General features: G+C 40.2%; 1 protein-coding gene across 1 annotated transcript; it reads left to right on the top strand.

Moving 5' to 3' along the window:
• The first annotated feature begins 43 nt into the window (after positions 1-43).
• LOC145483902 (uncharacterized) lies at positions 44-13781 on the top strand. The gene is made up of 11 exons (XM_081462470.1): positions 44-308; positions 1230-1257; positions 4439-4558; positions 4671-4885; positions 5617-5721; positions 6601-6666; positions 7115-7207; positions 7337-7462; positions 7880-8290; positions 9037-11051; positions 12088-13781. Exons 1-11 carry the CDS (start codon positions 258-260, stop codon positions 12170-12172), a joined length of 3315 nt encoding a protein of 1104 aa, XP_081318596.1. The 5' UTR covers positions 44-257; the 3' UTR covers positions 12173-13781.
• Positions 13782-13991: the final 210 nt, after the last annotated feature.

The following is a 13991-nucleotide window of genomic DNA, read 5'->3' as shown; positions in this document are numbered from 1 at the left end:
GTTCGTGCTTTACTCCGCTGACTAATTTATTATTTGATCACCGTCTCACAACCTCAACGGACTATATTTTCGTCGTGGCTGGTATATTGATATTCGCCGAGTTTTACATAAAAAAGGCGACGATGAGTCATCTATAGTGGTTTAGAATTGTTAAGTATTTCGACAGTGTGTTGAAGGTGGGAGAGAAACTCTCCCGTACGCAATCACCAATGTTTTTACTCGGTTTTAGCGTTATCAAAGGAAGGTAGCAAGTAGCTATGGCGGATCTTCTTGCGCCGGGCGATGTGGTGAGGCAGCGATGGAAGATCGTAAGTACTAAACATGGAACTTTTTGAAATAGAGTGTATTTGTGGAAGAATATAACTCAATATTTCGCAGTTTGTTTCAGTAGCTACAGCTTACTGAACTGTCGTTTGACTTGCTTAACGAATTTTCTCCTGGTATGCTGCGTGCCAATTTTTTTCTTGAATTTGTTTCGCAATTTTATAAACTGTTAATGAAATCGCGCTTTTGTGATCGAAACAGACGAAAGTTGTTCTTACGTACAACTGAATAGTAATATAACCTTTCTTTATAGAATATAACTGAGTTGCCTGGGCAAAGTGTCGACATTTTATTCGCTGTTTCACGGAAGAGTGTTCAAGCCACACACAGGAAGTTCGGCGACGTAACTTGCGATCTAGCCAAATGCCGGCTTTATTTAGTCATCCGCGTCAGATGTCGAACTGCTTCACAAAGCATTATTTATTCTGGGCTGCACTATTTATTCCTCATGATTGTGCCACTTGTAATAAGACTTTAACTGGGGAAGCCATGAAATGAAAGGAAATTTCTATGAAAGATATTTCCCTATCGCGAAACATGTGAAATCGTACTTTGACCAAATCGGGTGTTCAGTGCCGCGTTGCAAATGTAAACAACGCCGTCAATGCGAAGACTTTATCGACAACTAACGGCTTGTGTATTATTGAATTAACAGTTGTGAAAGTTCGTCGTAACAATTCTCATTTATTTATTTGATATTGCCTTCAGAATGTTGTCTATTTTGAGCAATGCTTCTAATTTTGAACGGATCAAATAAGATTTTTAATGAGCTGGAAATGGCATTCTCGATTCAACGTACATAAGGCTTGTAGGTGACAGAATAAATAAATTAGGATGTCAGTGTGATAGTTTAGCTGTGATAGATCTCAGTTATACCAAGTTCATTCTTGTCTTTTTACACACAGGACAAAAAGATTGGAGGAGGCGGATTTGGTAAGTGAATTCCCACGAATACCTCTTTGCGATTTCAATGTGGTTAAATTGTACAATTTGAAAACCGACAATTCACTTTTGTTATCTTACTTGTACGCTTCTTGTTATAATATAACTCACATGAAAGTACAACTTCTGCAGCAAATACTTGTTACTATTATTTACAAGTATATTGCGTAGTCGTTCATTGATTGCACATAAAACTCATGTGACAGATTTCAATTTTTTTGTGGTCATTATGTAATATAAGAATATTGCGGCTTCTGTGACAAATTGACCCAAAGGTCAGGATGAATATCTTTGCTAATAAGATATCAAAATATAACCAGTGACAGTGAATCAGTCATTTAATCTTTCAGCTAATTGAGCTCAATCACAAAGACATGTTTGATTTTTTAATGCAATTGAATCATTAAATTATTATTTATTGTCATTTGTAAAGATTAATTAGTTGAACTCAAGTAGTTTAATAAGCTCCTAAAAGTGTCTTTGTTTGATTACATCCAATAATGCCAAACTCAACTGAACTTGGTCTAAGTTTCATTGAGTTCAATTACAACAATATGATTGACTGTTCAAGGGGAAGTTTGTTACGAAGACGTAAATCTTTTTACTAAAATTAGTTCAGAAGGAGGAGGAGCTATTTCTGGTCTCACTAAATAAGATGTTACTATATTAAGGTCACAACTACAGTGCGACTCAAACCGGGCCACTTGGAAAAGAGGTAGCCAATCAGAATGTTTAACTTACTTGAGAACAAAGGATAGCAATCTTTTTCTCAAATAAAACTCAATAACATTGAAGAATACAAACTTACAATGACGTAAAAAAAAAACTTGAAAACCCATTTAAGTGCGAGGAGTTGCAAACCTCTCCAGAAACTTTGCCATTTGTTGATTGGTTAATTTTGATCCTAAATTTTGTATGCTTTTGAACAGTTTAGTTTTTAGTAGCTGTTCCAGCATAGTTTTCAAGCTAAATTTTGAGAGCAAGATTTATAAGAGTTTATGATAATTTGCCATCAAGAACTGAGTCTCTAAGAGTTTATATAATGCAGAGGAGTCGATAGTGTTTATGTTTTCACATCAGACAGACCGTTACCTACGATCACAAGAAGCTGCCAGTCCATTGTTCTCGGTCTACTTTTTGATTGGTTAGTTTTCTTCTAGGTGACCCGGTTCAACTCGTCACACTGTAAAACACTGCCATATATTTTTTAAATCATAAAATTATATCTCAAAATTTTTATTTCTACGCATGCCTGAACAAAAAGGTCATAAAACTCAATGCTACTGGGAAGAAAGGCAAGCTGTCATGTTGCAAATTTATTAATGCCTCTGTGAGTGGATTGCAGCTAATTTAGCTCAAAGTTGGGCTGAAAATGTCCAAAATGTCCAAAAAACGCATTTAAATGCCAAAAAGCTCCAGGTGTCGATGGGCTTAATTGCGTCCTCATATATACCCAAGAAACCATTGTTTTTGGTTTACAATGTTATCACATAACCCCTGTCGACTGGGCTTTATAAGTAAGATTTATAAATGCCTTTACTTGTATTCCTATACAGTTTTAAGCAAAATTACCTGTGGGCAAGTAAACTTCACTACATGCACAAGTTTATCATGAAATTTATTTTCTTTGAAGCCTTATAATATTTATATTTTGCCTGTAGACAAACGTCAAAATTGAATTACAATATTTGAAACACCAGTTTCAAAGTACCCTAAATGCACTGTTGCCATAGCAATTTGAATAACAAAACATTATACTAGAAATAGTGCTTCAAAGCACTTTGTATTAATTAAGCAGATCAAGATAAACATTCATAGGTTGAATTAATTATTAGTCACAAGATAGAAATGTTTAGGCCACAAATTTTCAATACTAATATTTATCAACAAAGGATCTATAGAGTGACATATTTTAGCCTGATTCAACTCAATAGCTTCCAGCTAGCTCACGTTTAACACCTTCTGATGTCAGAGATTTAGGCTAGATGTCTCTAAGAATGAATTAAAAGCCACTGGGGCAAATGTTAATTGGCTAACCCATGCAAATTTATTTTTGGCATGGTGTTAGACAGCCTAATACATTGTATTTAAATCTAAGTACCCACGTTTATCACACTGATATTGGGAAATGATAGATTCCAGAATAATTTTTAACACCGCACAAATTACAACATTACTTTGTTTAATATTCTGGTTCTTGTCACTGTACTGTTATAATAGTAATGATTAATATTAATTAAAAGTATTTTGCAATTTTCTATACCAAACTTAAAACTACTAAGTCTTAGACATTCCCCAGCCCTACATGTAGCAGAATACTCAGACAGCTCAGTGGATCTTTAGAGATATTGAATGCTGTAAAGACAACCATAAAGTACAGTTGACTTGTTCAAGATTGTCACCCTGCTGCCGCCAAGTGCTGCTAGTGATAATATTCAAATGAATTGGTGCCTATGATGATTCTGGAATCAAGCCAAATTCTGTCTACGGATAGTCTGCTAGCCAATCTCATGTCTGGCTGCAAGATGTTGATGTCCTAATGTTGTGAGAGATTGAGTCCTTCAACGCTAAGCCCGAACAAAAAAATGGTGAATGATGTCTCTTTCTGTACTGCTGCTCAATTCCTTCCCAACTTATGAGGCATCTGAGATTTCATGTCAGTAGCAAATTCCATGCCGAAAACAAAGCTCTACAGAGTTCCATAACATGACTACCACTGGTTGTTACCTAGTACTCAAAGGCACCTAAAAAAAAAAAACAAACAAACCTAAGCTGCAACCAAACAGATCTCTGAGTTGTCTAATGGAATTCACAGGTCTACCGAAGTGAGGCAAGCCAAGTAACACCTGGCAACGGGATCTTTATATAGACATTAAGACAATTGGGTATTTTTTTGGCGGTATTCCTGAACACAGCTGAAGAGGTTGGCTCAGGACAGGGAAGGTCTGAGAGACATAGTTGATGGTGTAGGGCTAGGTTATCAGTGTGGAGGGGCAAACTGAGCCTGTAGGGAGAGAGACAAATAGTTCCTCAACTTATTTACTGAATGTCATTTTCTCAAATTAAACAGCAGTTCAATAGCATTTTCTTTTGCACTGTCTTGGTATTGCAGCTAACGTTCATATAAGATTCAATGTTATTCTGAATTTACTTGTGTTTGGTTGAATATTAGGTGAGATCTACCGTGCCTTTGATCTTGTTACAAAAGATTCAGTTGCTCTGAAGGTAGAGTCTGTGAACCAGTCAAAACAAGTCCTCAAAATGGAAGTGGCTGTGCTTAAGAAACTTCAAGGTAAAGATTTTTTTCATCACTCTGGCAAAAATGTTATGCTCTACTGCTTAAAGTCACCCCATATTCATCATTATTTATAATTATAACAATTATCTTTTTTGATCTACTTCAGGTTGTAGCCATGTTTGCAAGTTTGTAAGCTGCGGTAGAAATGAGAATTTCAACTACCTTGTGATGTCTCTGCAAAGTTCCAATCTTGCTGAGTTACGGCGAAGCCAGCCCAAAGGAGTGTTCTCTCAGAGCACCATGTTACGACTTGGTTTCCAGATCCTGCGGTCCATCAAAGCCATCCATGAAGCTGGATTTCTTCACCGAGACATTAAACCTGTAAGCGTCATCATCATTTATATACTATTTTAGAGAAACCTTTTTCAGATGAGTATAAATTGATAGGTGGGAGGTGCGGTGGCCTCATGGTTAGTGTGCTGGTCTCCAAATCGAGCAGTCCGGGTTCAAGCCATGGCCAGGGACACTATCTAAGTGTATAGATGGGTACCGGCAAACTTGATGCTGGGGTAATCCTGCAATGGACTAGCATCCCATCCAAGGAGGAGTAGAAATACATACTCCTAGTCACTCCTTCCTGGACCGCTCGCTCTGGGAATATGCGCACTAACCATGAGGCCACCGCACCAGGTTCAAGCCCTGGTCGAGGACACTGTATTGTGTTCTTGGGCAAGGCACTCAATTCTCACAGTGCCTCTCTCCACCCAGGAGTATAAATGGGTACCGGCAAATTGTTGGGGAAACCTAACAAATTGTGGGGGTGTGATCTGCTATGGACTAGAATCCCGTCCAGGGGGAATAGAAATACTCCTAGCCGCTTCATGCTACAGAAACCGGGATAAGCTCTGGCAGCTATGAGCCATTTGGCTCCAAGGCTTCACTTTTAGTTGCTCCTTGCTACAACTTTCTTCCAAAGCTTAACCTATGAACTAATAGGGAAGGGAAATTTGCTGGGTAAAAAGTTTCAAAAATTAGTGAAAATGATTTAAAAACCAAAAAACTTTGAGAAATGAAGTGTTGCGATTTTTTTAACAGTGTTGTTTTATTTCTAGTCCAATTTTTCCATGGGTAGTTCTCCAGACAGTTGCCATTCTTGTTTTATGTTGGATTTTGGTTTGGCACGACAGTTTACCAAAGGGAATGGAGACGTGCGACCTGTAAGTGTCATACTTCATGAGCAGTGAAAGTGATAGTGATTAATTTATGTAGATATTTTTTAGGAGATCTTTAAACAGAGCTTTCAAATGTCTGGTTTTGTTGTTGTTCTCAGACATACACATGTATCTCTTTGGATAACAGTATAAGTGTGCTGGGTAAAGTACTTAATTTATAGGCAGTGTGCAATGAGCCATTTCCGAGTTACTTTTTCCCTCTGTTTCAAAACAAGTTTTGGTGCACAACCTTTTATGTGGAAATGAGTTTGATTTGCAAGACAATGAATGTGCAAGGGAAACTCATTTCAATATGAAAGGCTGTGCTTTAAGACTTGCTTTGAAACAGACATGAGAGCAGGTCAGAAATAGCCTATTAAGTGACGCAAAACTAAAACCAAAGTAATCAATCTAGCCAATCACAAAGGACAATCACAATCAGATAAGCCAGTCAAAACTTCAAGTAAATGTATGTAGCTGAGTTGAAGCACGAGAGAACATGTGCAAGGGAGTCGTGATTGGATGTGTTTTTTTTTTCTTTTGATTGGAAGAAAACGTGGCACACGTTTTCAAGCCAAACCTGTTGTGTAGTAATGCAGGGGTTTCATTAAGGACCAGGCACCGCGCGAATTGACCAGCTGTGAGGACGATTTTACCGGCTTCTTTGACCATCTGGGGGAAAGTTTTTTTACAAAGAAGTTAAGTTCTAATGGTTTTGCCCATCTATAAAAACCAGTTGCCCCCCAGCTGAAAACATTAATGAAACACCTGAGTAATGTAACACCAATTTCTTTTTGGCGCTCAAATGGAAACCACTTTATTGTTGTTGACTTGTTATGAGAAGAGAGAGTGTTACAGTACCTGAAGTTGAATTTATTCTTTTAGGCACGAGGCTCAGCAGGATTTAGAGGAACTGTGCGTTATGCGTCAATTAATGCTCATGAAAATAAGGTGAGTGTGTGTCAGTCATTTTCATAAGCCAAAATTGTTGTATCTTAATATTCAGAACCAACACCTAATTGTGACAGCCAAATCGGGAGGTTAGGGTAACGACTAAACAATGAGGAACTGTTTGCAAAAAAAAATTGTAGCTGCTGCAGTTAGGTGGTTACCGCATTGACAGGGTTTGCTCAAGGTTTGGACACACATTCATACTGTATTGATCACGTGTCTGTGTCTGAGAATGAAACGTGTTTGTTTATGGTACATAGCAAACGTGCTTGGCAGAACCCAACATAGAATTTGTACATAGAATTTATAATGCTCAAGAACCAGCTACGTGAGATTAACGTCGTGAAAAGTTTGGGCATTCGTTTGTGAAGGAGTGCAAATTTAAGTATCCTGTGTTCGGTTCATGTTAAACATACTATTTTCGATTTATTCAATTGTTATCTACCAGGAAATGGGCCGACAGGATGATCTGTGGTCGTTTTTCTACATGATGGCCGAGTTTGCCATTGGACATCTGCCATGGAGAAAAATCAAGGATAAGGTACATAAAGTTTCAGTTTGACACAAAAGTCATCAACTTCAGTTTGTTCAACTCGAGTTGAAAACTGATGTTTTTTCTTAGTCTTGTCTCTGTATCACATCAGTTTTGTGTTTTTACATCTAATGTCAGGAACAAGTTGGCAAAATGAAGAAAGCGTATGACCATCAGTTGTTTTTGAAGTCATTGCCTCCGGGCTTTAAACAGTTTCTGGATCACATCAGCAAGCTGAAGTATGAAGACAAGCCTGACTACAAGGTGTGATGAACAACCATTAACTTAAAAGTACAGTCGAATCTCCCCTCAACGGCCACCGTGGGGACAGAAAGAAGAGGCCGTCGAAGAGAGGTGGTCGTTATGGGGAGGAAGGGGTGTAACATGACACCTGTTTTTTTTTGGGGGGGGAGGGGGGGGGCTGCAACATGTTTTTCAAAAAAAGAGTTCATTTATATCAATAAAACAAACCTTGGTGACCTTTTGTAGAGAGGTGGCCGTTAGTGGAGGTTCGACTGTGTGTAATTTCATTAGTGTATAGTTGTCCCAAGGATCTACCCTTTGTCCAAGGACAAGAAGATAAAATTTATTCACATGTATTCCTAATTAGGACAAACCGGAGTTAAGAAGTAACTGTGAAGTTACAATTATTGTTTTTCTTAAATTTTTCGTCCATTGCAGATGTTGATTTCCGTTGTCGAGAAAGCAATCGCCAAGAAAGGCATCAAGGAAAGCGATCCATTTGACTGGGAGAAAACACCGGGTGATGTCTCTCAGGCCACCACAACTACCAGCACCCCTCCCGTGGGGCAAATATACACGACGCCCCCGGACAACAAGCCTGACCTGCCGAACTTGCATGCATCAGACCGAGTGTCGCCTAGTGTCGACATGTTGGAAGATCACAGTGAACATGGTAATGAAGCGAATAGAAAAGATGGCGGCATTACGGTTGGGAATGCTATCAACAAGTTTGGTACCTCAGATAGAGGAGTGATTCAGAAGATAAGAGAAGTACTGGATGCTGTGGAGAAAGACGGTGGGAATTTCCTGAAACCCCAAGCTGTTTATCTTCAGAAGGCGACTAAACAGGCACGTGAAAATTACGAAAATTTATTTTAGGGTTGGCTTTTTGTGAAAGTTTCAATTGAAGGCTTTGGGTCAGTTTAGCCTTTGGGTCACATTAGGGTTGAGTTCGAGGATATCGTAGTCAGTTCTTCCCCCCCCCCCCCCCCCGCCCCCAATCCTGGTCCCTTTTTATTTTGTTGCTCCGAAGTGGAAAGAGCCCGGGGGTACTCCGAGAAAAATTTGGCGGGGGTGTGCGGTCCGCTTCGCAAAACCCTTAGCGTATTTAAGACCAAAATCTGCAATATTTATGACCTGACCAAAAATTCAATTTACCCTATTTAAGACCTGATCCTTAAATCAATGTCCAGTTTTAGACCTGCCTTATAATTAGTTCCCTGGGTCAGACCGATTTTAAAGTCATTGTGAAGGGCTTTCGTTGATGGTCTTATCGATAATGATGAAAAAGTAGCTTCTTCTAGAAAACATACCCAATTCAAGACTAGGGTGCAAAAACCATGCCTATATAGCCCATATAAAGGAGTACCCCCGGGGTAGGGGGGGGTGGGGGAAGACAGAGACGCTGTTATAGGAAAGTGCCTCGCTCATTAGTAACACAACACACGCACTTCGGCCGGGGCTCGAACTCAGTGCGATCGATCCAGGACCAAACACGCCAACCATTGGCCACATCCCTTCCACACTGTTTTAGTCAATACGTCTATGATTTGCTGCCATGCTCTTAACCAGCTGCAATTATTCCGTTTTCACAGGAAAAGGCCGTGAATGGAGAAAGAAGGCTGGAGACACCAGCATTGATTTCAGCCATCGTTCAAGATGTGCAAAGGGCACAGATTGGCGGAGTGGACAAAGAAGAAATTTTGGATGAACCTGATGGCAACGAGGTTGACGCCAAACCGGTTGGCCAAGTTCAAGCGAACGATGAACAAAATGAAAATAACAGAGATCTCAATGCAGTTGGTAACGATGAATTGGGTAAGCTGGAAACTGGAAGAATCAAATTTACAATAGGGTCACAAAATTCACTGGAGCTTGGAATGGACTTAGATAATGTAGAGCATTTTAACTCAGGAAGTCCTGTAAAGATGAACATAGAGCAAGCAGCTTCCTCAGAAGCTGAAGTTAAAAAAGACCAAACTCCCCCTACGGTGCAGATATCCCAAGAATCCCCCTCCCCGGTAGCTCATGTGCCGGGTGCCCCCCTGACAGTCATTAGAGAGCTGTCCTCGCCAGATGCAAAACCGGCAAAACTGGATTTGAACGCGTTATTAGAACGAAAAGACGATGTAGAAGAAAGTAGATTTGCCTCTCCGTGGTCCCCAGGGGTGGTGGAGGACCAACCAGTTGTATACATGCCCCCTCCGGTTGTGGAAACGGAATGCGACGAGGAGCTGGAAGAACTCGCTAATGTGGGAAGGACGGAGAGACAAGTGGCGGCTATAGCGAGCAGCCATCACTTATCTACCATGTACGACCATCATCATCACCATGACGACTTGAAGAAGCACGTGCGTGATTTACCGCTGGACTCTGAGCCCGTCAGACACAGCTGTGACGACAAGAGAAGTCATGACGAGGTAAGCAGCCATAAACTGGATCACAAGTCTACTGCAGAGTCGCCTCAGGGTCCCAAGCCAGGGAATCTCTTCCGTGTGCCGTCCATACTGGAACAAATGGTCGACGAACCGCCAGCGGAGGCTGGAGAAGGCAGAGGACTGTTCCGGGTACCCTCGGTACTGGAGCAGATGATGGACGAACCTCCAGAAGAAGCAGCAGATGATGCACCGAACCCCCCTGAAGTTGACGAATACAGGCTTGATTCCGCTGAATTTGCTTCCGACAGGCAGGAGGGGTCCTCACACTCGCACAACGCCCTTCATGTGCCTGGCTCCGCTATGGCCGTCACCACTTGCCGGGATTTGCACTTCAGGGACAGTGAAGGAGGGTTTATTCTAGGGGACACCGAAATTGCGCCAGCGGCAGAAGGTTCATCGTTTTCGGAGGCTTCAGAAGGCGGAAACTCCGACGACGAAAATCAGTACGAGTTTCCTTTAGATCAAGAAGAGCTGGCTGAGCAAGGACAACAGAATTCGCGTTCATCGCAAGAAGATAAAGAGATGTTCGATGAAAAAGTAATAACTTCCGAAACAAATGGGGATAATGGGAAAGAAGTGGCTTCTAATGAGGAGCGAATCAATAGAATGTCGGTGGAAAACGAGAAAAGTGACTCTGAGAAAATTAACGAGCCATCGTTGAACGAGATTCCTCGGATTTCGGACATGTTTGGTAATCCTGATAACAACGTGCAGTTTTACATCGGCGAACAACACGAGGAAATGAACGAATATAGCGAACCATTGAGTTCTAGAGAAGAAAAACTTGACAATAATTTCTACTCCGAAGGTGAGCGTGGAAAGTTAGGCGAGGACGATAACAAAATTGACGCAAATTTTGAAACGGAATTTAATGCGGCTCCAGAAAAAAGCCCTGATAAAACTGTGCTTTCTCAACTGATGGCAGCCGAACCTAGAATCCCGAGCTTCAATGATCTCTATAACAACGAAGAAGAAAATCAAAACTCTGCGAAAAATGCGGTGGATGACGCCGACGCTGACGATTACTGGGCACGAGATGAACCCGGGGCCCTCTCAAATGGGTTGGACTTAAATGGACTGGAAACGAGCAATTACGAATCTCATCATCGTGACGATTTGCTCAGGCCCAAGCCTCCCCCCGGCAGGTCAGAACGCGGATGTAGCTCAGCGAGGTAGGTTTTGAAAATGGTTGCGTTGAATTTGAAGCACTTGATACCGGCTTTGCATGATCAACTTTTTTCAGTTGCTGTGTTTGTTAGAAATAAGCTTGTAGTTATTGAAAAAAAAAGAGGTCTCTCTCGTCGGGTGCCTGTGTCAGTCTCGCGAAAGAGCACCAAAATTACACACTACTGACATAGCACTACTTACTTCAGCTGATTAGTGATTGGTTGGTTGGTTGCCCGCGCGCAAGTAACAGCCAATAATAAGCTTGTGAATAGTTCTCCAGTGGGATGTAGGGCCCAAGCGGAATTCTCCCCAGACCTCGCTCGTTTGCCGTATTTTTTTCCTTGCTTTTCGGTTCGCCCTATAGGCGAATCTTTGCTGCCGTCATTTTTTACATTTTTCCTCATTAACATACGACTTTGCGCGTACAAGGCATAATGCTAGACACGATTTTACTAGAAAAACGTAAAGAGCTTGTGAAACTTAGTAAGTGGTGAAATTTTTGGCCCTTTGGGTGTAATATTCGAGGAGAATATGGCTTTCAAAAACCTCAAAACTTCTGTGTGGCAAAAGCGCTAATGAGCTCATACATTCTTTGTAAAATTTTGAGCTTTTAAACCCACGTTGCACAAAACGTATTCAATACATCGCGCTCAAATTCCATGGGACACTTAATCGTGCTGTGCCCTTTCAATAATCAGTATTAATTTCTTTGCAGCTCCATCAGAAACTGTATCGCTTATGGTAATTTGGCAAATATTATAAACAAATTAAAGATTCTCCTGTATCCTACCAGAGAAAATGTTCACCGGCTACCGTGGGTTGGGGGGAGGAGACACAAGTGCGCTCATTGAGGGACATTTTGTTGTCTTATGGTAAACATGTTCATGGCTGATAGAAAAACACAAGAACAACGACAAATTACTCGAGAGAAGACTGACTACGACAGGATTACCACAGGACTGTGCATCGCAGTCCCGTGGTAATCATTAGAGCTGAGTACATGGTTAATTTACCTATCAATCATTTGCTTGGTCATTGCAGACTGCGGCGATACAAGCCCACCAAGTCGCGCCTGGATTTCATTCGTCCCCTCGTTGCTATCAGTGACAAGCCAGAGTTTATTTAAGCGTCAACGGATAAAATGTGTTAGAAATTAAATAAAACAGATTTTAGTTCTTAAAAAAAATACGCAAAACCGTATCATGTAGTTGCCTTTGAGCCTTTCTAGCATGAAGTGCCCGAGGAATAATACAAAACTTAAGCCAGAAACAGAAGTATCTCGCTGCTCGATAGAATTTTCGATAGGTTTGTGTTTTCTTTCTGTGGCGCTTTTTTGGTCCTTTGCCAATAGTGCTCGGTGCTAATTTTCTGTAGCTGTTGCAGCTTGAAAACTTAATCTACAGAATTGATTTGTGATTTGTGGGGTTTAGGCATTTTCCAACAATTTTAACTCATTTAGATCGTTTAGATGGAGATCTTATGGTAATTTATTTGAATTTTAAATTATTTTAACTATTAACTCTTTAAAGCCTAGAAGTCAAAGCTAAAATACAGTCTTTGTTTTGTTTTGTTTGTTTTTTCGTGGTAAAAAAATCTAATGACTCCAGAATTTAGAATAGATTTTACTGACGGATTTAATTTTAAAACGCATCAAAAAAATCTTTGTGTAGTTATCGTGCTGCAAGGAAGTTTGAATTCACAATTAATATTTATTTACCACGCTATTTAAAAAACTCTGAATTTCTTGACTCGTGAGCCAACTATTGATGGCCGGAAAGGATCGCAGTTAAATATTCAAGTAAAATGTAATTTTCTTTGCTCCATTACTTAAGAATTGTGGTTAGACAACTTTTAAACTTTTAAACCAGGCAAAGCCTTCGTGAGCCTTAAACACCTTATTAGAGGAAATTTTCGCGACAACTTATTTTCGCGGTTTTAATAATGTGCAATATTTCGCGACACCAAATGTTTTTCGTTTTCCTTGAGTTTTCGAAACCAAGTAATTTTGTGATTTTGTGACACAACTAGAAGATTCAAAACCAGAAACGCGAGAAGAAAAACAATTTAAACAAGTTGTGTTGCGGTTGTTTTGTTTATATCGACTCGGACGCAAGGAACAACTGTTCACAACAATGGTGGACATTCCAAGAAGCCAGTGAAAAGACAGTTTGCGACCTGAACTAAAATATCTCAACAAAATTTTTGTTTCCGCAAATTCTCATCAACTTGACGTCAAGGATTAAAACACGTTGTTTTTATTTGGCATGCGTTGACAATGAACTTTGGCGCATTCCTCGCGGTTTTACGCGTCTTCGAATTTCCGCGATTTCACTACAGCGTGAAAATTTCCCATAATAAGGACTTTTTGATTTCATTCTTAATATTTTTAATAGGATAGGCATAATTTAAAGATGTTATTCGAATTTAAAGAATTAATTTGAAAATTGTTGGAAACGGAAGAATCGTTTAACTGTTGGATTCTCCGCGAGTGAACGATTAAGGTATCCTGATGGGGTAGGGGGGGATGGTCTGTGCGCAGCAGTCGTAACTTGAAGTTTCATAAGAATGCATTTTAGAATTTGTTATAGACAATAATTTTATTTTATAGTGTTAACGCTTTAAGAACTGCTTTTAATGCACCATCCTGTACAAAGAATTAAGAAAAGAATTGTACCGCTCCCTCTTTTCTAATATGTGGGAGCGAATTGTATTTTGCCAAATAAATTCGCTTTAAAACTATGTTTATGACCAAAGTTTTACTGCTTTGAATGCTAGAGATTTTACAGTCAAGCCCTTCTAATAAGAACACCAAAGGGGCAGTGCCGAGGGTCCATATCATGGCAGGGTCCATATCATGGTAGGTCCATATAACCTTATTATAGAAGTCGAGACTCGGCCGGCCGGCCCGACCTCACTCAGTCAATAAGCATTTCATCCTATGGCCA

This window comes from Orbicella franksi, chromosome 4 (genome assembly GCF_964199315.1).
Source record: "Orbicella franksi chromosome 4, jaOrbFran1.1, whole genome shotgun sequence".
NCBI classification, from domain to species: Eukaryota; Metazoa; Cnidaria; class Anthozoa; order Scleractinia; family Merulinidae; genus Orbicella; species Orbicella franksi.
Note: the sequence above shows the minus strand (reverse complement) of the source record. Positions and strands in the feature narration are given on the sequence as shown.

Coding starts and splice junctions, on each gene's coding strand:
- LOC145483902 (XM_081462470.1), top strand. CDS start 258: ATGGCGGATCTTCTTGCGCCGGGCGATGTGGTGAGGCAGCGATGGAAG. Junction 7,463..7,879: donor AAGACAAGCCTGACTACAAG/GTGTGATGAACA, acceptor CGTCCATTGCAG/ATGTTGATTTCCGTTGTCGA. Junction 8,291..9,036: donor TTCAGAAGGCGACTAAACAG/GCACGTGAAAAT, acceptor CCGTTTTCACAG/GAAAAGGCCGTGAATGGAGA.